At 37.0% G+C, this 27,755-nt stretch overlaps 1 protein-coding gene across 1 annotated transcript in view; it reads right to left on the reverse strand.

The window, feature by feature from the left end:
- Positions 1-24,569, reverse strand: part of BARX2 (BARX homeobox 2) — a 78,783-nt gene extending 54,214 nt beyond the window's left edge. Inside the window, exon 1 of the mRNA XM_051986686.1 lies at positions 23,936-24,569. Within this exon, the coding sequence (XP_051842646.1) occupies positions 23,936-24,122 (187 nt within the window). The 5' untranslated portion in view covers positions 24,123-24,569. The remainder of the gene's footprint in view (positions 1-23,935) is intronic.
- Positions 24,570-27,755: the final 3,186 nt, after the last annotated feature.

The raw sequence follows: 27,755 nt of genomic DNA on the forward strand, positions 1-27,755 counted from the left end.
GATCTTTAAAAATTGCTCTTCCAGTTTTGTTATTGATGCATTGGACCCACTGATTTATTTCATTTCTTCATCAGGAATGATGTGTGCTGTCCATGAATGCTCATTATGTTCAAGATGTCACAGTGCTGATAAGAAAGACAGTGAATAGCAGGCTTCATTCACTTTCTCAAAGTATCTGTCACCTAAATTTTAGTCATTATGTTTTATCACATAAGCCTTATCAGACACAGAAGTAACAAGAACAACAGTGCTTCCATTTTTACAAACTGTTAAGCCAAGGAAGAGTTGAAGAGGAAAAGTTAAACCACTAGTAAAATAGAGGATAATGGCAAGAGAATAAATAACATATAGGAGGATATGGGACCACACTATCCCACATGGCTTTCCTGGGCTCATGTAGCAGGGATGCTCAATCATGCATCCAGGCTGATGGTGGCTCTCTCTCTTAACCTTCCCGTCTCCAACTCACCTGACTCTGGAGATGCTCTCATCTTCAGGTCAGTCTCCATTTCACGGGCCGTTGATTGATGATGACTGAATGGCTTCACTGGGCCACCTTGAAGCTGAGTTTTTACAGTTTTTCTGGAGGCCATGGCAACAACCAGTTGGTCCTTTCCAAGGTTTACCCATTTGCTAACAGGGTTCAACTTGCTCTTAAAGAAATCCCTATTAGCGCAAGACCAGACATCTAGCTAACTTAAATCCCAGCCACAGACCCTGACCTATCAAAGGGTGAGGGGGGAGGGGAAATGCCTTCATGGAATACTCCCATTGGCCAAACTGAATATTTGAATGTTACAAGCATAGCCTCAGTAGAATGTATGTGATAAGCAGTCAGTTTACTTACTCAAATACACATCTCATTTCCAGCTCTGTTTCACTACTAAAAATACCACAACAAATAACCAAAGATATATCTGTGAGAGAAAAGTAAGGAGATGCTGAGGAAGCTCTGGTTTTGCTGGAGCATTAAGTTTTCTTAGGTCTAGACAGGCCTTCAGCAGACTTCCCCTAAGGTTCCTCATCTCCCCCCTCTGTAAGATGTTGAGTCAACATTAGGGTGTCAAGACTCAGAGCCCTGCATTGGTGCTAATTACACAGGTCTTTCTTCTGGGGGTAAAACAGTTGAAAAGTCCTGACTTTTAAGAAACACAAATGAAATCCACAAGGATATTCCCAAACCCAAGTCCTCTTACCTATGGGTATCCACCTTGGATTAAAAAAAAATATTCTATCTTGAAATTCCTTATCCCCTGAGCAGAACCAGGAGATCATTATACACTTCGACAACGATATTGTATGAGGATGTATTCTGATGGAAGTGGATTTCTATGACAAAGAGACCTAACTGAGTTTCAATAGATAAATGATGGACAGAAACAGCTACACCCAAAGAAGGAACACTGGGAAATAAATGTGAACTATTTGCATTTTTGATTTTCTTTCCAAGTTATTTTTACCTTCTGAATTAAATTCTCCCTGTGCAACAGGAGAACTGTTCGGTTCTGCAAATATGTATTGTATCTAAGATATACTGCAACATATTTAACATATATAGGACTGCTTGCCATCTTGGGGGGGGGGTGGAGGGAGGGAGGGGAAAAAAACGAAACATAAGCGAGTGCAAGGGATAATGTTGTAAAAAAATTATCCTGGCATGGATTCTGTCAATACAAAGTTATTATTAAATAAAATAAAATTAAAAAAAAAAAGAAATTCCTTATCCCCATCTGATCATGTTGCTATATGTCAGAAATATGGATTTAAACTTTTAAATAAAAATCATCAACATTTCTCCTTATTCAATATGAACTTATAAAACAAATGAATAGATTAAATCACATTACAAAAACCCCTGGAACTTGAGACTACTTTGAGAGTGGATGTATATTAAACAATATAACTTACTAATAACAGAGACAACTCTAGATTGCAGAATATAAATCTGATCTCAAGAATCAGGAAGACCTGATTGTAGGCACCACTTCTAACATATACTGGCAATTTGACCATGGGCAAATAATGTAGTGCTCTAGGCAGCTAAAACCATACATAGTAGAAGAACTGCCGGCCTTCATTGGTAGAGAGAAAATTCTTTGATGGGAATTCTCTTTATGGAAGAAATCACAGATCCAGTTCATTTTGAAAAACATCATCTCCTAGAAGAAGGTATTTCAGTCCGGCTATATATTATAAATACAAAATGGGAAAAGTTTCCTACGGCGTTGGAAGGTCATTCTGAGATAGGCGACACCTGAAGGCGATTGAACAAAAATGCTACAATTTAACACATAGGAAAAGTTAGTTGAGAGAATTTTGAAAAGAATATAATTCCCAAAAAACATGCAATGTTCAACACACTGTGAGACTAGTCATAAATCCAGCAATAAGTATGTTATGATTTTTTTTCTGCCACCACAGTATTAGATTTACAAAGAAAAAGAAAAAAAAAAAAAGACTGTTCTCATGAAATTCTAATAGGAGACACAACACATATAAATTAGAACTTATAAGAAAAACACACACACATACAAAGGTAAACATAATTACAGGAAGTTTCCTATTGGATTTATTAAGAGATCATTTTATTTCCTGCGAAAATGTAAATTAACTATACAGTGGATAGAGCACTAGATCTGAAGTCAGGAAGACCTGAGTTCAAATCTCACCTCAGAGACTTAATGACTTTATGACCTTGAGCAAATTACTTCATCTCTGTCTGCCTCAGTTTCTTCATTTGTAAAATGGGAATAAAAATGTCACCTACCTCCCAGAGTTCTTGGGGCTTAGCATAGTGGCTGACATACAATAGGTACTGTATAAAGGTCAGCTATTATTATTGAAAATCAATGGAAAAACAGGAGTCATTCTTTGGAAGTTTCCTTCACAGCTGATTTTCCTTAAATATATTTGTACAAACCTGAAATAACTGGGGTTTTTTGGGGGGAAGTCAATGGAAGAGAAAGGAATCTCCTATATCAGCCACTCCTATAAAAATAGCCTATGTCATTTTATGTCATTTTCAAAGCAGCAGACTTTTTTTTAAAATGGCTCCAAAATATGGAAAACAAAATATGAAAAAGACAAAAGCAGTTGTTGGTATTAACTTATTTCAGAACCCTAGGAAGTTGCTTTACATACTTTTAATTTATCTCTACCTACTATGTTCACATATAGACATTCTGGCCATCAAACAAACTCAACAAGTGCAACTTCCTTAAAGCATTAAACCTAATAGAATGTGTACATTTCTGTTTGGAAATAGATATTCATTCTTTGGAAGCTTATGAACAGTCTCCTTTAGAAGAAATGCTAAACATATTCTTTGGAAATGCACAAGAAGCAAGTAAAACTCACAAGGGCCTGGAAGGGTGGACTGAAAAATTTCACATACATATCCTTTCCATGCTGAATCACAGCTAATTCAGGATAGGACGGTGATGGACTAGAAGACATTGGGGGAAAGTGATAGGAGAGGTCAGAGGGAGATTCTGAGAGCCAACAAGCTTCCTCTCATTAAATGCAAGGAATCTGCTGCCCACAAACATAACCAGATTCAAAGGGCCTCATTAAGATTCTCATATGTTTTCTTAAGATGGGAAAGCCCCCTCAGGACAAGATGAGGACAAGAAATGGACAAGACTCTGGGGGAGAAGTCTGAGCCATTCTTTGTTGACTCTACAGCAGGATCTTTCAAGTTTTGAACTTGTATTCTAACACCATTGGCAGTAGCTAGGTTGTAATACAATGCAAATATTGTCAATGCCAGAAATCAGTCTGTGTGAACTAAATAAAGGCTCCTAAAGAGAGCACACTGCCAAGGGTTTGGGCTCAGCACAGTTTGGATGTTTCCCAGATAACTTCAGGGGAATGACATTTTTAACAGCCCTTTCCCCCACTGGCTAGTTAGATGCCTGTTATATGAGTAGCAAACTTCTTTTTAAATTTTAAGTAACTTTTTAAAAAACTGAGTGTGCTTTTTGTTAAACACTTTTTTTAAAAAGAAAAGGTAATTTAAATTTAAAATACATTAAGATTCAGAGATAGCACTATGAATGGTAATTTTTTAATCTAGCCTAGTACTCTTTTCAAAGACATTGCTTAATAAATAGGCCTGAACAAATCACAGGGAAGGGAGAATGTAATGGAAATCCCAGGATTTCTCTCTAGATTACTTATTTTAAAAATATTAAACTTTCAGTCTAAATTGAAAAAGCAGTAAAGCTTGTGTTTTTCCAATCTACGAATGAACAAAGATAAAAACTGAGATTGCTATATACTCAAATGCTGTTTTAAAGTTTCTCATGTACATTTGAATAACACAGTTTAATTTCTATTTTAGAGTAAATCACAGTTCACATTCTAAGTAGAGCAATTAAACATTAAAATATTTGCATATTTTGATAAAATGATTATCCATCCTAAATGTGAAATTATGTTTCACCACCTAATTTCAAACAATTAATAAAAATAGTTGATTCTATTAGTTTTATAAAATAGAAACTAGTTCAGTTATTGTTCAGTTTCCTGATCCAGCCAGAAGATTAACCAAGAAAAAAATATCAAAATAAATATTAACAAATTGAGGTTGCTTATAAATAAAACTTTTCATCACTCTTCAAGTGGTGAAGCACATGTATTAATATTTAACATGAACAAGAATGATTTTTTATAGGGGAAAAAAGATTTTTAAAATCTTTTTGAATAGTGATTTAAAGTCATTGAAATCAAGTTGATTTAAAATAAAATTCTTCTTCTAAACTAAAGGTGGGGAAGTCTAATTGACAAAGTATTGAGCTAAATGACAAAGAACCTGAGTCCCTGCCATCAACTCACTTTGTGTTTTTGGCATTTAGATTCTCCTTTGGAACTGAATTTGTGGAATAATCTTTGAGTTCGCTTGGAGGAAAGAAAAGGGTTTTTTAAAGTTATTTCAACCTCATCTCTCCACTGATAATCTACTTCTCTGATCTGACAGAAGGAATATCAAATCAGTACTAAAAAGGAAAGAAACCATTCTTATTGATCAACAAGTGTTTACCAATTCTCCACTATGAGCCTAGCACTGTTCTGGGATAAAGTAAATTCTTCCTGATTATCCATTCCAAATTGGGAACGAGATGAGAAGGGGAAAAAAGGTTGTTCTTCTATCATTCTTTCATATCCTTGATGTGAAGAAAGAGAGGAAATATTTTAGGGATACAAGGAAACAAGGGAAGAATAAGGGTGAATTCATTCAACTCTTTATCCCCTGTATACCATGATGCTTATATGAACCACATGATACAAAGGAAAATAAAGAATATAGAAAAACATGAAATGATTCAAAATGAAGGAAACAAAATCAGGAAAACAAGAGACATGATAACTAAAATCAATGGAAAGAACAAGAACAAAATGAATTCAAAAATTATAATTGTTCAAGCTTAGCTCTCAAGAAGAGAAGAAAAAAGTCTTTCCCTGCCTTTTTACAAATGGATGATGGGTGAGAATCTCTGCATTCACAGTCAGCCTTAATTTTACTGATCTCTTCTCTCTTTCTTTCCCTCCTTCTCTCCCTCTCTCTTTCTCTGTCTCTGTCTCTGTATGTGTATATGTATGTGTCTGTCTGTCTGTCCCTGTCTCTCTCTGTTTCTCACTTATTAGTACATTGTGCTCTAGGGAAGGGAAAAGACATTTGGAAATTAAGGTGATATAAAACTAAAGAAATCAATAAAATGTTTTTTAAAAATTCACAAAAATGCCACTATGTCTATCCTGCCTCAGTTTCTATTTGTATCACCCTGGCTAGGTTGGTAGATAAATGCAAAAAATCTGTAAATCTGTTGCAGTACTGGGACAAGGCATGTATGATTATATGTGCTGAGTGCAAAAAGGTCAGTATTCCCTTCTTTTTTTGTTCTGTCATGAAAAGAATGAGGAGAAAAAAAAAAAGGTTGAATCAGTTCCTTGGGACTATCCCAGAGCCCATCTTAAGTAACATCTTCAAATGCATTTGCTTTATATAAAACCAAAGCTTATTCTCCTCTCTCCCACAAAAGTTGTTTTACAGGTTGTCCTTCAAAGTGCTTAAAGTTCCTCTTCTTCTCCCATCTTCTACCAAGAAGGTTGTAGACTTCTAGAGGACAGAATCTATCACAGCTTTCTTTTTATCCCCAGGATCTATAATATGAGATCTTAACTTCTTTTTTTGTCACAGGATCCTTTTCAAACTCATGCTTTCAAATGCATAAAATAAAATACATAGGATTTTACAAAGGAAATAAATTATATTCAAATAGTTATCAAAATATTTGGCACTAAAAGGACCATATAAATTGATGCAAAAATATTATAATTATGCTTGGAAATAAAGATTTTTATTCTACTATATTTTCTTTGCCTTATTTTTTTTCCATACTTTGTTAATTGATTTGACTTGGTCCTTCAAGGTATTTTTTAAATTCTTTTCCTTCTTGTGATAAAAAAAAGGTTCATGACTAATGCTAAATATAATGAGCAGAACCAGGAGATCATTATACATGGCAACAAGATTATAAGAAGATCAATTCTGATGGACATGACTCTTTTCAACAATGAAATAATTGAGGCTGGTTCCAATGATCTTGTGATGAAGAGAATTATCTACACTCAAAAAGAAAACTGTAAGAACTGAGTATGGATCACAACATAGCAGTTTGCTTACATTTTGTTTTTTTGTCATTTTTTCTTTTTGATTTGATTTTTCTTTTGTAGCAAGATAATTGTGGAAATATGTATAGAAAAATTGCACATGTTTAACACATATTGGATTACTTACCATTTAGGGGACGGGGGTGGAGGAAGGGGCAAAAATTTGGAACACAAGGTTTTGCAAGGGTTAATGTTGAAAAATTACATATATATATATAGAAAATAAAAAAAACTTTTTTTATTAAAGTTCACAAACCCCAGATTAAGAATCCAAGGTCTATAAGATCATAGATTTAAAGGTCTAAAGTAAACCTAGAGGTTTAGCTCCATTGGTAGCTACTGACAAATGGTCTGTTAGCCTCAGAAGTACATACTGCCTTCCTGAGAACTCAACTTCCTATTGAAAAGATTTGTGCATCTGAGAGAATTCTCCTCCTGAAAGAGCATGTAACAAGACTTGGAGAAACCATGAAGGCTGAAGGTTTCAAAAGGCACACATGGAGATATGTCCCACCGGCAGAATGTTCTCTTGCAATGGAGGAAGGTTGCATCCACCTCTACAAGCTTGCTTGGGCTAAGCTGGGGTGATTGCACAACTCTCTTATTTCTAGGGGTTGGCAAACCAGTTAAAGTAAAGTCAGGAGCACCTTGAGCCATCATACAGACTCTAAATTGAAAAATGCACTCATTTAGTCTTCCCCCCACCCATATCAGTTGTCAACTCCACCCATCTTTTGGGGAAAGAAGATGGAGAGTCATAAGATCAAAAAAGACAACCCCTCAAAAAAGGGCATCCAAACTTTAATAACTGGGTTCTCGATATTTTTGCAATTTACTGACTCTAAAAAATTCTAGAAAGGGCTTCAACTGAATGATAGCTCAGAAACACGAGTCTGGTCTTGCTTTGAGAGTCCCTGAAAAATCCTTCTTTGACTCCCACAATTAAGAGTTTCAGGTGTGTCACAAGATGACAACCAAACCCTGGACTGTAATGGAGCAAACCTGTGTGCCCTAGAATGACATATCTTGTGGTTCAGAGTCATCTATATTTCGTAATTGAGAAGTCCTGCTTCCATCAAACCAGTTGCCTACAAAAACATGGTAATAGGTAAGTATAATTCACTTTGGGCCACATAGCTGCCCTCCCATTCATACTTTGCATTTATCTCATTCTTCTATACATTTAAACCATTAAATTAACATTCATTAGTCAGTCAACCTTTCTCAACACCCAGTAGAGGCAAATCAAGGCTGTAGATCCCCTTGTGTAGACTCAGGAAAAGGTAAAAAAAAAAGACTTATTTATGGTCATAAAAAAAAGTCAGTGGAGGACCTAATGGGAAAGATAGACAATGCCTTCTATTACCCTCTGCTTTTTCTCCACCATTTCATGCTGCTTCCATAGATCAAGTTCATACAATATGCACTATACAAAGACTATCTGAAAAGTACACAAAATACAAATACTGCTTCATTACTATTATATTATCACAGTACAACAATAATGATCTTCTATGAAGCTGGCTGATGAAATTCCTTAATGCATCAATAATATATAAGGTAATTAGGTCGCATGTATTCTAAGCAAAGCTATTGCCTAATCAGAGATCATTGGTGGCTGTCACTTACCAGGAACGCCTGTGATAATAAGCACGTACTCACAGCACAGATTTCCAAAAAGAATTATCCCATTCTAGTGTTTTTCAGTTCTGTTCTTCTAGTAGGAAATAAAAGTCGTTACCACACTGTTATCCTTTCCCCCTCCCTACTTCTAATACAACTTGCTGGATTACCCTTTCCCCCCTTCACAGATGCATCAGCCTTCTTTATCACTTATGCATCCTAGGCTGGAGCTTGAATTTCTCAGTAAGCTCAAAAAGTAAGTACTCATATCTCTATCCATTTTTCTTGTTCAATAACGTTTCTAATTCACATTTTCTTGCTTCCAGGGTCACAGATGATGAGGCTAATTGTTCAATTCCATTGCTGATAAAGACTATTCTTTGCTAGCAATGTTGAATTTCCATTCTTCTTTCCTTGACTATTTTTTCCCAATCTCCCCAAAGTCTGAATCTAGACAAGAAAACTAAGAGTAATACTACAGCCTAGCAGAACTTTTTGTAGTAGCAAAGATCTAGACCAAAAGCATGTATCCACCAATCATGGCACAAAGTGGTATATGAATGTAATTGAAATATAACTGGGATATAAAAAATGTCTAATTTGAAAGATTTAAAGAATCTTTTAGGAAAAATATATGAAATGACAAAGACCTAAGTAATCAAGACATTGATTTTTCATGTTGACCAAAATAATTTAAAGGAAAACATGGAAAGGTTCAGAGCATGCCAATTTGTGACTTCAGAGGACTGATAATGAAAAAATGACTCCTCCCACCAAAGAGGTAGGGGATTATAGATACAGAAAAAGGCCCACATTTTCAGACATTGTCAGAGTACTGATTTGTTTTGCTTAAACTTATGTGTTACAAGGTTCTCAGAGGAAAGAGGGGGAATCCTTGATTGAACTACCAAAAAATAAAAAAAAAAATACCCTGCATTGTTAAAAATTTTTGAAAAGAAAAAAAAGGGAATCATCATCAGAACAATGATGAAATCTTGCAATGTTAGTAAGTAATGTGAACAGATATTTTAAATAAGTAAGAAAACTGGGCTGATCTCCTAAGTCCTTCCTACCTGTAAAACTTGCAAACCTCCAAAAAATAGGTTCACCATGAAGTTTTAAAAGGAATCCTATACACACCCTATTTGTTAGACAACAGACTACACTTTCCTCCCAAAAATCTTACAAAATCAATGGCCAGTCTTCTCCACTCAGCTCCCTAAAATGAAAATATACTCTGTTTCAGAGAGTGTGTGTGCAGCTAAAACAAAGATATTAGACTCCAGGAGGATAATCTTTCCTTATAATATGCTGGAATTCCCTAAGCAGGGAATCCAAAAGCTCTTTCCAAAACAAACAAGAAGAGCCAAAGTTTATACTGAGTTATCGTGATATTCAGAGACAATAAAATTCATTCACTAGTTAAATAAGATCATTTCTTTTGTCTACTGGAGTTTAGTAAAAAGAAAAATTTAGCAAAATAAAGAATAATGATAGCTATTTAAAGGCATCTTAGTGGCATTCTAGGATGTAGGAAAAACACTCATTTACTAGGAAGCATAAGGTAGATTTTGCTACGTTCCTTTAAAACAAAAACAAACAGGTTCAAAAGTTGCTGATTGAGAAAAAATGAAAGGTTTGCAAAATCTCAGTGCAGCTGAAGACTAAGAATCTACCCTGGAGCATCATAATCCATCGTCTTCATTCCATACTCTTCTTTTTCTCCCCTTCCTTCAGGTCCATAATGAATGACTTCCTCTGTATAACTTCATTAATCATTTCGTGAAGTTGTTTATTAAAAGAAGATAATCTAAATCCAAAGCCTTTGTGAAATACATCTCCATCCTTCCCATTCAAGAGGAAAATGTCAGAGAGAAATTTTAACCAAACTACCTAAAAAGATCAAAATCCCTTGGGGCAGCTAGGAGGCACAGTGGATAAAGCAGTGGGCCTGGAGTTAGGAAGATTCATTTTCCTGAATTCAAATCTAGCCTCAAACACTGTGTGACCCTAAGCAGGTCTCTTAGCCCTGTTTGCCTCAGTTTTTTCATCTGTAAAAAAGATCTGAAGAAGAAAATGGTAAATCATTTCAGGATCTTTGCCCAAAAATCCCCCAAATGAGTTGGACATGACTGAAAACCACACATCTCTCACCTTGAAGAAATCAGCATCACCTGTTTTCAGAACTTTATTTTTCTTCAAAGCTTCCAATTTTTTTTATAAATTATATGAAATGAAACATAATACAGTGACTATAAAGGGACAAAAGGATTTTATCTGTAAATGCAACAGAATTAGATTGAGCTAAAATTGACATAAATCTTGGGGTGCCACAGACAATATTCAAAGCTCTGTTCTGCAAGTAACCTAATACTCAGAAGTACCCATGGCTACATTAAATCAGACCCACTAGTCGTTTTGGTCATGGGGGAATTGACTTCAGTTCCATAGAGATAGACATTAATTTCAGTAATATGTGTCTCTCTGTTATGTTTAAGGGAACAGCTTGACTATCATCATCAACAAGCACTTATTAAGTGCTGACTGTGCACCACGCACTGTGCTAAAAACTGGGGATACAAAGAAAGACAAAAAAAATCTAAGTCTTTACTCTTAAGAAGCTCTTTAAGGATAGAAACATTCCAACAACTGTGTGTGATATATACAATATAAATGGAAAATAATCTCAGACAGAAGACACTAGCATCAAGGAAGATCAGAAGAGAAGATTTTAGTTGATTCTTGAAAAAAGCTGGAAAGTCAGGAAACACAAGAGTTGCTCCAAGCTTGAGGGACAGTCAATGAAAAAGCAACAGGTTTTAGAGGATCTCTGCTATTTCTTATCTGTGTAACCTTGGTCAAGGCATTTAACTTATCTGAGTCTTAGTTTCTTTCCATACCTATAAAATGAGGAGATTGGACAAGATAATCTTTATGGCTCCTCACAGATTTGATAATGATAGCAAATAAAAATAATTCACATTTGTACAGTTCTTTAAGTTTGCAAAATGCTTTTCTCACAACAATCTTGTGAAGTTAGGTTGTGCAACTGTTATATACGTTTAACAAATAAGGAAATTGAGGTTCAGAGAAAGCAATTCGACCACGATGAGATGGGATTAAATACAGTTTTCCTGATGTCAAGTCTAAAGTCTATCTACTACTGCAGATAATGCCACAATCAACCAACAAACATTTTAGTAAGCACTTACTGTTTGCTAGGCAGTATACCAGGTGTTGGGAATACAAATACAAAGAGTGGGATAATCTTTAGTTGCAATGAGCTTATATTCTAGTGGAGAAGGTAACAAGTAAACATATAACATGTTTACTCTCTTTATATAAAGAGAACAAATAATCAGAATGTTATCTCAGAGTGATTGCTCAATCTTCCTTTCTCAAAAGAAAATTATTTTGTAAAAATTTCAACTGTCCTAACTATAGTAACATTTAATTCATTTTATTTTGTTTATTTATGTCACTTATTTCATTTCTTTTTAATTTATTTATTCATTTCATTCATTTATTATTTATTTAATTTATTTTTGCATTGGAAGATAAAGTTCTCTACAGAACTTATATTTAACTTTTATCAAAATTACTTAAGCCTATATTGTCAGTTTGATCTCCAAGATCCCCTTCAAGCTATAACATCTACAATTTGTAAATTTTTTCCCATGAAAAAAATCTTGTTTATTAGAACACATCTTTTAAGTAAAACTTTTAGAGAGTAATAGAACCCATCCATTGCAGGTTATACTCAGTTCTGTAAAGCAGTGGGAAATTGGTCACAAGCAACAAAAGCCCAGGTCTATACATTACCAAGTAGCAAGAACAAGAAATAACAACTTCAGCCAAGGTTGACATTTTGTCACAAAATATTAAAAGACTGAAACCACACTGGATAGATCCTCTCTGAAAATTTCTGAAAGAACAGGGACAGGAATCATCTAGAACAACACAGTATGGATGGATTCCAATTTATATTGGTGTAACCAGAGCACCCATTCTACAGAATGAGACTCCACCAAAGGAGTGGACTTGCCACTGGTTCAAGAACTAATGTGCCTTTTTTATTGCTAATTTCTGGTCCCCATCTTAACCTTTAAACTTTCTCTTCTGTTTTTTAAAGACATTTATAAAATCACTATTAGACATCAGAGAAAAGCAGAACTCTGCAATTTTGTGTCAGTATTATCACTTAACAATCATCTAACAACAATAACAATTTTTTTTTAATTTAAAGTGTCAATGCCAACATTTGTGCTGGGCTGAAGACAAGGATAGGATATGGCCATATTTGTCAAATATTAAAACAAAGACAATCAAACCAGAAAATTAAAAAGGCATATTTGTCTTGCCTTCATGGCAGGCAATTCATTTAGAATTTTTATATTATCAGAAAGATATGAAGTTCTCAAGTGTCAGGATTATTGTTTATTTTGGGAAAAAGACAATTGGCTGGAAAATAATCCTTGAACAGGTTTTCAATTAAAAAATGCCATTAACCCATCCACTAAAACTCATGAATTAGGGGATCAGAAACCAATACACCAATTAGGAGATCAGAAATCAACTAAGATGAACAAAGATCATTTAGCAATTAGAACTGTGAGGCAGGATTTTACTGAGGCCAATAAGAAAGTATATTTGTATGTAATGTACTTTTGAGTGTATAAGATGAATAAGAGTAAATATTGATAGATTTTTCTTGCAGGACCAAGAAATAATTAAGAAAACCATTAACTAATCCATAAGACAAAGATATTAATTAACACTTGGAGTATACAGTATATAGATTTTACTTTAGTTCTCTAATGAAGTACCTTAAATAGAGGCTCTGAGGCAAATCTTAGCTATGATTGAAATCATAAATTTGTTTTGAGAATGGACTGTTGCACTGATTTTTTTTCTTAGAACATGACTTAATTTATCTGCCTGATGAGATTGGGACATAGGGTGTAGGTAAGATTTTATATACATCAACACTTCCCTGTCAGGGTCTATGCTACAGGAAGCAGACTCCATCTTTGGAACAGTAGTTCTCAAACTTTCTGAATTCAAAATCCCTTCCCTCTTAAAAATTATTGAGGACTCCCTATAGAACATTTGTTTTTGTGGTTTCTGTCTGTCATTTACCATTTTAGAAATTTAATGTTATAATATTATTATAAAAATAATTTTGACTCTGTGAACCTCCTGAAAGGGTGTCAGGAATCTCCAGACTTCCCAGACAACACTTTGAATACCATTATTCTGGGCTCTTACTCCAAGAAGGGAGAGAAGCACAAAATTAGAATTTTCTGTCTTGTTAAGGGAAGCTTTATAAAGCCAACTCTAGAAGGTCCTGCCTATATTGGGTTTCTAAATCCAACTATAAGTAGTACACATTTGCTGCAGTTTAATTTCTCTGTTCTAGACATAACAGACAACAGTTCAACAGTCATAGTGATAGTAGGGGATAGGGTGGAGACAGTGAATTGACATTAGCAGTCAGGCTTTCAATAGGTATTTCCTGAGATGGAAACACTCTTGTGACCTCAAAGCATTATAGAAGTGCTTCTGGTAGTCACTGGTCATATAAGTGATCTGAGAATGATGAAAATAAAGGGGGAAAACATAATCATGGCAGAGCTAAATCAAGCAGCAAAGGGACTGTTTAATATGCCAGAATGACCAAAAATCTTACTGGTCCAGGCAATAGCCATTTTAGAGCCCAAACCTTCCACACATTGCCAAGGAGAACACCTTACTACACACCTACCCCTAATAAATATATGGGCAGGAGCTACTGGTTTGTGAACGTATGAAATGAACCCAGGGTAGAATCAAGAAATAATGCTTCCAGGGCAACAGGGCACGACAAAGTCTTGCAGCTCCCTGTGTCACCAGCTACAGTCTGGGGAAGTGTTCATTGTAAAGTCCTCTGTGCCTAGGCTCCAACCATTCTAAAATTGGTGTTCAGAGACTTGGGCTGGCTTTGGTTCAAGCCACGTCTTGACCTTTCCTAATAAGAAGGCTGTGTTCATCTTCATGAACCCAGCCACTGAAGTCAGGAAGCATATATAGCTGTCCCTTTGTGCCTGTCAAACAGCAATGCCACCAGATGCAATTGGTGATTGGCAAGGACCCATTTCAAATGTACTTGTACATCATCTAATGCTCAGAATTACCACTACCCACCCCATATTCAATTTCAATCAGCACAAAAGAAGCTACAGACTTTCCAAAGTGATTACAGAGTTGGGTTTTCTGTCATCTCTGTCTCTTTTACAACAATCATATTTAAGATTCAATCCCAGCCCAAATGTAATTAGTCCAGTTCCTGATATCTATCTAGGTGTGCTGCTTTCTTTATTAAATGTGTGCCAAGTTTCCATTTTCATGAAATTAAATTACTATATACAAAGACCCAAATGATGATTAGACTCAATAATGAAAAATTAATTGTGTTTTTATTTAGAGCATTTATATTTTACAAGACTTTCATCAGAAACACCCCTCCAAAAATGCTATTAGGCAGTTGTAAAAATAAAACCCTGTGAGTTTGCTGTGGTTGATACTTAAAAATAATAGTAGTGAGTTTGGAACCAGAGGGTTAATTTTAATTCATTAATTCTGCTACCAGAAATTGTAACTAGGTTCCCCTGCCACATAAATTCTGATTTCTTTTTTGGCATTCCATACTGAAAAGAAAAGACCCATTACAACCTCACAGGGAACTGGAATAGAGTCAGGCCCCAAGTAAGATTGAAAACTGACAATGCTTTTTTTAAAGTATTCAAATGTTTGCCCCCAGTGATCCTCTCTTGATCCACATGCCTCTGTTTCCAGGAAGAATTGGTCACTCCACTAGCATGCTTTGGGAGAATTTTGTGTGCTTTCTGGCTTTGTCAGATAGTCCTCTGATAACCTAAGCTGACTTTTCTGGATCTGATGCCCAGATAGTTTAGGGATCTCTGGGAACCTATATTTCTGGAATCACACTGAAATGAATCCATTCCAAAATGCAGTAGTGGTGACAGTTCACTAAACATCAAAACTCAGCATAATGTACAATTGTGCATGAAGACTTGGAACTTGTTTAATTCCTTTCAGACATTATCTGCAAGCTCTGTTCTTCTCATTGAAAACCCCAGAGTTCCACCTATGTCTCAGTAATGATGCACAGCAGGAACGGCAGCCCCCCTATGGTGAACATTTGTTATGACTGTTCAACCAAATGGGGACACAGAAATTATAAGCGGTCCCTTGTGCTTGTTAAAACTTGAGGAACTTGACAACCAGGGCCTCTGGGTTTTTCTGTTGTATTCTTCCACTTCCACCCTCAATTTTAAAGGGAGCAATAGACATTTTGCTTTTGGAAGTTTCTAAATTAACTTTTATCATAGTCCAAAAGAGTGAGAAATGTTAGGCCCTGGACAGAGCCCACTCTTAAAGAACTTGCAACCTTTCTATGCAAAAGGAGGTTTCCTTTCTTGGATCTATGTCTTTTCTGTCTGCACGGGAAGACATTATCCTAAGACTAAAACTTCAGCTGTTCCATAGCTACTCTTAGGCAGCAGTGGCTCTCAGGTTGAATTCCAGAGGATTCCCGAGTTTACAAGAAAAACTCCTTTTTCTGGCAAAGGTCAAATTAATTTATCTCTGGACAGATACTACTTTCATTAATTTCTTCAACTAATCCAAGACTTTTTGTTCCATCTATATCTCGATGGGAGCAAAAGGAGCAAAAGAAGGGATGATTTGTCAAACCTAACAAATATTCTTAGCTTTGTGCCTGAAATTCAATCACCAAGGAAAAGATACAAATGATGTATTTACAGGAAATTCACTCCATAATAGATTTTACACACAATTTCACACTTAGGATATTAACCTGATAACTTTGTGGGTGATATAGCCCATAGGTCGGTTTTGGAGTGCAAATGCCACAGAGTACATACTAGGGATTAAATTGTCAGTATCTTCCTGATTCTAATTCTTTTTTGTAGAAGAGACCACCCCCAAAAGTGTTTGCAATGATTCCAGTAGGATTTAGACTTGTAGTAATTATTACTTTTCCCAAGTTAATCTACCTGTGAGCTGAAGAGGCATGGAGGGGATTTAGGAAAATATGAATGATCCAAATGACCACCTGATCAACAAGAGTGCTGGCAAATAGGACATACACTAGAACAACTATTCATAAAACTGAATGACTTTGGGGATTGCAAATATTTTGAAAGTAGTTTCAAGCTTGTAAACTGAAATATTTCCTGCTTAACTTTGGAGAATGGGGGTGAGAATCAGAGCTGAGGAAAGACAGGCAATCAATAAAACTCAGTTGAACTGAACCAAAAGCCAAGAGATTCTATAGATTAGGAAAGCAGAAAGTTTTGCTATGGTACAGACCCCAAAAAGGCTCTGCCTCAATAGTCCCAGCTCTTTTCATCTTGATCTTGGAAGACCTGGACCTGGCACATACTCCTTGATTTCTTTACCCTTGGAATGGCATCTAGATTAGGAGTTATGAGTAATTACAATAATAACCTAATTTGCCCCTGGCCAAAATACAAATGCTGATTGATAATGATCATTTTCCAAGCCCCCATTTTGCATTTCTCCATTAACATTTCAGTGCCCATTTCTCAAGTTCCCAGACAAAGGGATGGGATTTGGTGCCTGTTATCTGAAAGGAGCTGTGGTTTTAGCAAAATCTAGAGCTCACATGAAGGCAGCTAGGTGGTACAGTGGATAGAGCACCAGCTCTGAAGTCAGGAGGACCTGAGTTCAAATCTGGTCTCAGACACTTAACACTTCCTAGCTATATGACCCTGGGCAAGTCACTTAACCCCAACTACCTCAGCAAAAAAAGAAGAAAAAATCTATAGCGAGCATGTTGAGAGAGTAGCAATCCCTTCACTCCCAAAGAAGATACCCACTCCTGCTGCTTATTTCATTTTACATTCCAAGTGGGCATGTTCTTTAAGGTAGAAATTCACAAGGAATCACAAACTAAGGAATGTATTCTTTCCTCATGCTTGGAGGATAAAATGTTCTCAATGCCATGACATGAACCAACCCTTCCCCAAATTCTTCACTAAATTGATTGGCTAGCTATACCCTGGATATGAGTGGCTATCTACCATTATCTCTCCCCCGTGCCTTGGAGATAATTTAGTGGGGGTCTACCTTTCTGATTCCTTGACCTTTGGAGAACAAATATGGTGGCAGTAATATGGACTTAAAATGAAATATTATTATTTGTTGTAACCACCCCCATTACAATAATAATAACTCATTTTTGTATTATGCTTTAAGGTTTGTGAAACATTATACATAAAGCATTTTACTGTAAGAGAAGCCACATGAGGGACTCAGTGGCAAGAAAGTCTGACTTGCAGACATGGGTTCCAGACCAGTCTCTAAAGTACAGTACCTGTGTGACCATACCTTAATCTCTTACCACTTAAGGAAATTTTCTAAAATCTAAGTTAAAAATTAGTTGGGGATCTGCATCAGCTTGAGATGTTTCCTCAATAGGAATTCTCCTCATGAAAAAATCACAAAACTGGACCCCCTCCCAAAAATTACCTTGGCACATTAAGAAGTAGAATTTTCTGAAGCAATTGATTGCAATGATCTTTAACCTCCCTTCTGTTCCAAAAGTCATATTTGGCTAAGATCTTCTATCTTATTAGGTTCTGACCTAGTTGTCAAAAGTTATGGGGGTAAATGATCAACTTTGTCATTTTAGGTGGAATATTTAAAACATAGTCTTTTGTATCTTAAAACATAAATTTTGAGATCATGTCTGAATACTCAAGCTTACAAGTGGTTTGAGAATCCAAGTTTCATTTATAAGTAGGTTGTTTGAAACCAGGAAGGAATTTTCCTGTATCAAGTGTTACATATGAGATTAGGTTCCCCAGGCCAGCCCACAAAAGCTTCTATAATCCAAAGTGCCTGAAATATAAGTGCTTGCAAAACTAAGATAGGTAAGTAGTTCTAAGCACCAGAGGTAACAATGTTTCCAGGGGGAAATTAATTTCCAATTGGGGATATCCAGGGAGCACATTTCCACACCCACCACTGCTACCTTCACTGCAATCTTTCACCTTTCCCAATATCCAGAGGCTGAGCAGTAGAAACAAAATTTACCCAGTTTTAACAGTTGTGGTTTCTCTGATGTGGGGTACCAGAAATTCCAGAATCTAGAGCCGCTGAGACACTTTCCAGTCCAAGCCAGCTCCTTGTATCCCTCTTTCCTTCTGAGGACTCCAGTAAGGATTAGGGTTCTTTTTCCTTTCCATTGTTCAGACCAAAACTTCCAGTGAGAAAACTCTTGCTCCCTAGCCTGAACTGAGATGAAATCTTACAATTTCTCTGACTTCTGACTTCTCTGAATGCAATTTCTGAAGCAAGCACGCAACCTCTTTGAGGATCTTTAAGAGTTTTCAGTGCAAACAACAAAAGGAAATGGTATGAAAAGGTTATATCATCACCCTTTCCCAAGGGATAGATCTTTGGACACACAGGGAAGTAAATTATCTGCCATTAAGAGGATCACCCAGACACAACTCAGCAATAGAGAGGGCGAAAGGAGTCGGAATGGGGAATGAGGACCAAGTGTACCAGCAGTTCTGCCAAAGGTCCGGTCAAGATCTTAACCAGACCTTTAAGGGTCAGCAGTGTCGAGTGAGAGGATGGTTGAGCCATGAAGTTTCATCTTTCCCAGCTCTTCCCCTGGGGTATTTCAGACTTGCTGCAAAGCCTTCATTCTGAACAAGCCCTGGTCTAAAGCCTTCATTCTGAATGAGCCCTGGTCTAAGGTGAGAATTGGTGACTATGGTTAGGGGAGAAGTCTTATCAGGAGCACCAGAGATTGTAGTGGCACAGTCCAGGAAAGGAAGAGAGAGACCAAAAAAAAAAAAAAAATCAACAATCAGGTAACAGCTTAGAAGGAAAATTCTGGTGATAAAAGTAGAGACTTCCTGTCTATCATGTGAGAAGAGGTCAACATATGATATCACTGTGCATATAATTTGTACTGTAAACTTGTTTGCCAGTTGGCATATAAAATCTCTCTAGGCCTGGGAACACACTAAAGTCAAGCACTCAAATGAATTGTTCCTATGAAGGAAATAGTAAAGAAGCTTTGCATTTGCTCCTTAATTTCCTGAAGTATAAGAAATACATCTCGTTTAATGCCAAATCATTAGATTTATCATCAAAAAGGACTAAGTTCCAACTCATCTACTTTGAACACTTACTGTGTGTCCTTGCACGGGTCAATTAAAATTAACTTCTCTGTAGCTGTTGTTCAATGGTATCCAATTCTTCATGACCTCATTTGGTATTTTCTTGGTAAACATACTGGAGTAGTTTGCCATTTTCTTTTCCAGATCATCTTTACAGATGAGGAAACTGAGGCAAATAGGGCTAAGAAATTTGCCCAGTATCACACAACTAGTAAGTATCTGAGCAAGGTTTTAATTTAGAATGTTGCCTTCCTGACCCTAGACCCAACATTTTATCCACTTTGCCATTTAGCTGCTACCAACATTTCTAGGGGTCAATTTCTCATCTCTAAAATGGAGATGAGGATACTGATATTGCTTACCTCATTGGATATGAGGCTAACTTGAGATAATGTAGTTAAAATACTATATAAATGTAATTCTGTTACCATTGATGATTCCAACTATAGAGGTGTTTCAATAGATTACTATATTCAGTAGGTTACAATAAAATAGAATACAATTAAATTGTATTTCATTCAATTAAAAGAATTTATTAACTACTATGTGTAAAAGCACTATGCTACCTGCTAAAGATGCCAAGATAGATAAGACAAAATTTATCTCAAGAAGTTTACCATTAAATAATAGGGATCTCACAGAAGGGTTGGGACATACATACAAGTAGCTGTCATATAAAATCAAATGTGATAATAAAGAAAAAGCTCAGGCACAGTGTTCTGATGATATCTCATGAACAATTAAAACACATGGAATACATGTGAAATGTTTTGCAAGTTTTAAAATGATAGAAAAGTATAAGCTTCTATTGTGCTTATTTATATAAAATTTGAAGGAAATGAGATCAGTTGGAGAAAAAAGGATATTTCAGAGATGTTGAAAAAAGAGAAAATATTTCATGGAGGAGAGAAAATGCCTTAACTAGGAAGAACAGAAAAATAGCCCATTCCAGGACTTTGGAACTTGGTGAGCAAAGGCTAGGAAAAAAGACAGAAGTAGAATGTAAGACAGTCCTAAATACTGAAATTTCCTCTGACAGCTCGTCTGCCAAAAAACTGTAACAACAAACAAAAAACTCAATATATTCCCTATATTTAACCATTGTTTGACATCACAAATTCCAATTTGCTTTGTGGTTTCAGTCACTAGACGGTCCATCCTGTAACCTTCAGTAGAGGTCATTCATACTGCATTCCAAATTTAAATCACAAGATAACATCAACTTAAATGTTTTTGAATCATAATCCAAACAGAAAATCAACTCTGCCAACCTCCAGAATAATAAATACAAGAAAGCATTATTCATGGACAAAAAGAATTTCTCCTTTATCTGCAATCCAGGCTTAGATGGGCAAAAAAAAAGTTCTGTCAGAAAACGTCTATGATCTGGTTTTCTTGAACTTAACTTAATCAAGGCAAGGCTTTTCTATTTCAAACTCAGTTTCAAGTTTGAGGAGAAATTTTCAATCAAATCTAAAAAAATTTAAGTTTCTGAATTTTGTGAACTTTGTGCAAGGTATAGGAGATCACATCTGCAACTGAAATGAACTTTTAAATGACAATTTTAGAGAACCTAAATATTTCAATTTCTCAGGTTTCCTTGAATATCAACTCTTCTGCCTGAGGAGATGTGGCACCAGAGTTTGATATCAGGGCTTACAGAGTTTAAATAATTGGACTAGTCTGACTAACTGAGGGGAGCTTCCTAATAGGTATAGCTCTCTCAATTCCATTCCAACTGATACATTTATCACATCTACTTCTATGGGTTTTAAAAACTGCCACCAGAAAGAAACATGTTTATCTTATTTTTTCATTATTTCAACTATCAAACTATAAATGATGTGGCTATTATGTCTGATAATTTTTATTTGAACAAGCAATTGAGGGTTGCCCACCTGAGATTATTAGTGTATTGGTTCCTCCAAAAGTGTGAAATATCTTCATCTGCAAAATACTCTAGCAAAATAAAATCTTATTTTCACTTCGGCTATCAGTGCTTTATTGTGGCTTCTTTCAATCAAAGAGGGATTAGGCTCATCCTGTCTTAGATTTGTGATGCACGTACTAATTCTAAAGGCAACAAAAATGCTTTGAAAATGTGGTATTTGCAAAACTATTGAGCAGTCATTAGTGGATTCCCATGATCTAATGCAGGGAAGGCTTTAACTGTAATTGTAAACCCACTGAGGGCTTAGGATCTGAAAGTGTGGACCATTGTAGTCAGTTGTTATAAATTTAATTCTCTTGGCAGACCCCAGTTTCCATCAGACAAATCTCTTTTAAGAGAAGTCACAACCCTTAACCAAGAACAATTTTATGTCCCAGAGGACTGAAATGATGGAATAAGATAGTGACTGTGGACAATTGTAATCCACTCCCCTGAATAAAGTTACTAAATATTGAAAACACAGAATGGGGAGTCAGAGACACTAAAAATGCATTGCAATCACAGAAAGATGCATAAATCATTTTATTTCCTCTATGGGATATTTCAAACAAGTTTCAATAAGAGATGAAGTTTCTTAGCTCTAAAAACTGATGATCAAAGTTTTCTGAAATTATTTATCATTGTCATGGGGGGTGGGGGAGGAGGAGAAAGGATGAATAGTGCTTGTGGGCTATTCCCTTCTATAATCTTGCCAGTTTGTGTGCTGGTGATCTGAAACTATCCAATTCCATGGTCTTTATAAGCTAAAAACAATTGTCTAACAAGTCAAAACACAGGCAAAATACCTGAAAGTGTTTCTTGGTCTTGGGAAATCATCTCTTGACTCTCCCAGGAAGGTCTACCTCTATATACTCTAATGTCACATTTTTGTCCTGGTGTACAGGTATACACTAAAGTTGTTCCACAATTTTCTTCCAAATTGTGTTTGCATTGGTATAACAAATGCCTAATTGTATGCAAAACTGTTCCTAAAAGAAAATTCACCAGCTGAAGAGCTTAAGTAGATTCCTCTTCTCAGGTTTTGCTCCAGATAGTCATTTATTTACTTACTTCATATAGAACTTTCCATTTTTTCCAATTCAGGAAGAAATTAAGACATTTGAATATATCTCTCATGCCTAATAAATGTTTCTCATCTACAGTAGTAGATATTCAATTGATAAATTTTGGAGAATAAATGGAGAATTATAGCTAATGTTAGTTGTTTTTATTTTTTATACTCCACAAGCTATTTATGATTCCAGTTATGAGTGTCGGACCGAATGCTCATTTTAAAGATTAGTTATATACTAAGATGTTATATCTGAACTCATTTAATAAATTGTTTAACAACCCATCTCAACTGTATTTGTTACATATTTCACTCATCACCCCACTGAACTAGCAACTGATTTGACAGAAATATAAAACTCTAAGCAGTGGGCACTAGAAGTTAAGTTTGGACTGAAAAATCCAAGCTGTCTTGTCAAATGCGTTGAATAATTTTGCTCCACTCTTCACTTTAGGTGTGTAAATGATTTGATTCATAATGTATCATATTTTCACAGACACAAATGACTTCTTTGATTTAGAGGTGTGTTGAGATTTTTGTAGTCCTCTTCAAGAAGGAAGGGCAAACAAAATCTTTTGCTGTATTTAATGATAGCATGGATTTCAGTCATACCAAGCTATTTGTGCCAAGAAAATATGATTTATTAGATATTAAATTAATGCACGTTTATTTAAACATCTTTGAAACTAAACTATATACATTAACTTTTTTTCAGCATAGATATATGCATGTGTATCCAAGTTCACTTCACATCTCCCATTATCCTCGATAACTGGGGAGAAAGGATATCACATTTGAATTTAAAAAAAAGAAAAACTATTTGCCCTAGGCAAAACAAATCCGAATTCACACACTCAGAGACTTTCCACACTCAACTACCTAACTCAGTACTCCCCTACAAGAAAATCATCCTGAAACTAGTTCGGCAGATTACGGATTTGGTCGAGCATGCAAGCATAAGGACTAATTTGACAGGTTTTTAAGGGTAAAAGCAAGGGACTGGGTAAAATAGATTAAAGTGAAAAGTAACAAGTTCAAATTTTAATCAATGTCTTGAGGCACAGAAACCAAGATTTTGTCAGTAGCTGAAAATACTTTAGGAAGCTCTTAAACCTTCAATCTGACCTTCCATAGGGTGGATGAGGAACTCACAATTCCCTTCTGCTTATTATTTGGAATCATTAAAGGGACCTATTCCCAAGCAAGTAACGTAAGGGAATTATTTCCTCGAGATAGATTAAGAGCTCCGTTCAAGTCCTACCCTCAAATTCACCAAGATAGGAGAGTGTGACCTCTTGCAGAGGAAGAGTTAAGACTCTCCTTGGACTCCCCTGTTTTCAGCAATTCAAGGGAGAGCATATAATTGACAATAGGAAAGGTCCTAGGAAGTCTTACCAGTACAGGAATGCAGGGGTTTGGGTCGGACGATGAGTGAAGGGCACACAGAATAGAGGGAAAGTTTCTCAAAGTAGTCGCAGGTCTCCTTGGAGAGAATCTCGTCGATCATGAAAGTCTTGTAGCGCCGCCTGGCTGCTTTGAGCTGGCCGGGAGAGCTCAGCCTCAGCTCGGCGTGGCAGTGCATGGCGAGCCCGGGTGGAGCGAGCGGCCAATCGGCCGAAGCACCGCTCCCCAAAGCACCCAGAGGGACAGCGAGTGAGGCAGAAGCGTCTTCCGGGCGCGAGGGGCGGGGGCTGTGGGATCGGACCCCCACCTCCTCCAGGGGGCCTGAAGGGGACAGACAGTGCACCGCTGGGTTCGGGCTCCGCGCGCACTGCGGGGAACAGTGCAGCGCCCGCGCCTTATCCTTCTCTCCTATACACACCGGCCGATAAGCATCTTCTTGGGAGCCTTTTTGGGACAGCGCAGCTGTCAATCACGGCGTGTTTCCTGCACTGCTTGGCCCGGCTGCATTGTGTCGCTGCTCCGAGCAGCAGCTTGGGGAGGGCCAGCCAACAAACGCCAGATAATTACCCCACCACCACCACCACCACCACCTATCTCTGGGACTCTCTGTGTCTCTCAACTACTGTCTCTCTCCGCCCTTCCTTTCTCTCCTCCCTTCTCTCTGCCTTTCTCAATCTCTCTCTCTCCCCAAGTCTCTATTTTAAGATACTCATACAGCTAGGTTTTTTTCTCCTCCTCCCCCTTCTGGGAGAAACTCCAGGTGTGTGTGTGTGTGTGTGTGTCTGTGTGTGTGTGTGTGTGTGTGTGTGTGTGTGTGTGTGTGTCTGCGCGCGCTTCTTCCTAGTACCATTAAGTGTAATACCTTTAAGGAAAACTCCAGGAAGCAAGTCCTCGCCCCAACTCCCACATTGCGCCTGACCATTTCGCCCCTTTCTATAGAAGACCGCTTCTCCTATCTCCAGAAAACTAGCCCCAACAGCGAGCAGCCAGGGCTGTCTTTCCTTTTACTAGTCACAAGAAGTAATTTTTCTATCTTTCCGAGATTCCGGGAACTTTTTTGGGGAGGGGAACAAAAGGGAGGGAGGGAAAGCTAGTAACCAAAAGCTAAGCTTAGAGAGTGCAAAGTTTGTAAGTTACGATGTCCCTATTTAGAGCTCTCGAAGTGCATACTTTGAAGAGTCAGCCTGTTCTTGTTGCAACCGGAGAAGCTTCCTACGGAGCTGCCCAACTCTTCCTCTCCCTCTCGTCGCCCCTCGCACCCCTCCCCGTTTCCACTCGGCTTTGATCTCGCGCAATATCCGTGGAAGATGCGGTAGCTTTTGTGTTTTTTCTATGGTAGGAACATTTTTTAAAAGATTCAAACTTTTCACTTTCCTCTCCTACCTCCCCCAATCCCAAAATGTCCATCCTCTACCCTTTGACGTAAGTAGTAGAAAACAAAACACGAGAAATTTATTGTGGAGAGGGGTGTGTGTGTGTGTGTGTGTGTGTGTGTGTGTGTGTGTGTGTGTGTGTCTGTGTGTCTCTGTGTGTGTGTCTGTGTGTGTGTTTGAAAGCAAAAACACATAAATTGCAGCATATTTTTCACCTCTCTCTTGAAAATTGATGGCAGATGCCCTATCCCAAACTGGATTCTGGGGTTTTTCTCCAGGCTTTGGTCGCTGATGGCTGCACAGAACATATTCTTTTATTGTCCTATTTATTCCCACATTAAATTAGATTTGCTTTTGTTTTGTTGCAGGTAAAGATTTCCAGAGCTAAGAAAAAATGTTGGGGTTCCTTTTAATATATTGAAAAATATTAACAATTCAAATCCTTTTGTTTTATCTCCTTGGGGTTGTTTCGTATGCGTGTTTGGCGATTTTATTACACACGCACACACACGTCCGAACGGACCCACACATTTCAAATCTCTACTGGCTCTAGCTTGGGGACCACGGTTTAGTTAAACTGTCTTCCAGAAAATCATTTGCGCAAAGCTAAGTCGGAGCGTCTCTATGCCTCTCTTCTCTAGCACCTCGATCTCTACTTCAATAGCCCGTAAGGCAGGATCGGAAACATACATATTTAAGTCCCGTTTCTGATTCACTCACCTCGAGTTGAGAAAAGTGTACAATTACTTTCCGCTCTTAATCTTCCGGAAGCAACAATGCATTACTGATCAGAACGGACACGCATATAGATTGATTAATAGCAAGCTGACGATTAAATTAATAGACAAACACTAATGCAGACTAATACCCTAAAACAAACTAATGAACTAACTCTGCATGGATAGAAAAAAAGACAATTGGTAGGTTAATATTTTAATTAAGGCAATAATAGATCAAGGAAGCAATAGGTATGAAAAAAGAAAACTGAGCGGTCCGTTTAAAATATAAATTCTAATGCTTTTGTGGGATTTTGAAGGATGGTATGTTTCATTTTGTTCTTGTTTCCTGTTTGTAATAATTATTTCCCATCTTTTGTTCCAATAAATGCTGCCGAAACCAAAGTACAAACAAAAAAGCTGGAGTTAATCTGTATTCTTAAATAGTAAAAATCTTCACATACTGTCTTCCCTATAGAGGTTGTGAAGAGGTTATGGACGGAGGCCCCAGACCCTTTCTTCCATTTTAAGCCAATCCAATTCCTGGGTCCGGGGCACCTGCTACTTGGAACCTTGGACGTGACTCTTCCCCGATAGTTTCTCAGCAGAGAGAACAGTGAAGAACCGCAGGGATAACTCTTAGCTGGCAGTAGCAATTCAAAACTACTGACCACCGAACAGGACCCGCCCAGATAGTTCGCGAGTGTTTAGTTAGAGGTATAGGTGAGCAACTGGACGCAGCAACAAGTTAGAAATTCTCTGTCTCACTGTCTATATCCCACAAATAATCCAAAGTAAGGGATTTCTATCTCAGCTTTCAGAAAGAAAAAAAAAATCCAAACAGAAGTTTCTCATCTGTGTCTTTTCTTTCATCTATCTCCAGGACTGCCTTGGACCTAAAAAAGAATCTGAGTCCAAACCAGGACCAGAACTAGGTTTCCTGGTTAAGCTTAGATCTCCAAGCATATTGCCTCAGGCAATATCAAATCAAAGTTTCATTTTTTTTATTCAACTAAAGATACCCATGCAGAAGTTCAGAATTATCGCAATTCATTTCCTCCCTGGACCTCAATATTTCTTTTCCATTCTATTTTTCCTTTACTCTGTCTCTTTTTCTTTTTTCCCCTCCCTCCTTCCTTTTCTACTTTTTCCCTCTCTTCTCTCCTCTCTTCTCTTGAATCTTCCTCTTCACTGCTTTTCTTTTTTTATCTTTCATTCATATATTTTCTTTTTTCCTTCATTCTCATTAAATTCCCCATCACCTCTTCCATTCTTCATTTTCCTCTTATTCCATCTCCCCATTTCTGTTTCTCTTCTCTCTCGTGTCTCCTTTATTTTTGTACTCCTTTTTCTCATTTCTGCTTTTCTTCACTTTCTTGTCTTTTCCCTTTTCTTCCATTTCTTTTTCCTCCTCTTCCCTTCATCTTCTACTTCTTCCTTTTCTTTCCTCCTGCTTAACTCCCTTCTTTTTCCCTTCTTTCTCTTCCTCCTCTTTCTACAACATTCTTCCTTTGCCCATCTCCTGTCTTATTTACTAACTCTCTTAACCTTCTCCTGCCTTTTTTTCCCCTTCACTTTCCTTTACATTATCTCTTCTCTTCTTTTCTTCTGTCTCCTTTTTTCTTTCTCTTCCTCCTTCTTTTTCTTTTTCAAAGCAGTAGCTGAAATTTTTTTCTATCTAGAAATTTCTGTCTTTTTGGATGGGGTTTGGGGGTTGGGGTG

The sequence above is a fragment of the Antechinus flavipes genome, chromosome 3, assembly GCF_016432865.1.
Source record: "Antechinus flavipes isolate AdamAnt ecotype Samford, QLD, Australia chromosome 3, AdamAnt_v2, whole genome shotgun sequence".
Lineage (NCBI taxonomy): Eukaryota > Metazoa > Chordata > Mammalia > Dasyuromorphia > Dasyuridae > Antechinus > Antechinus flavipes.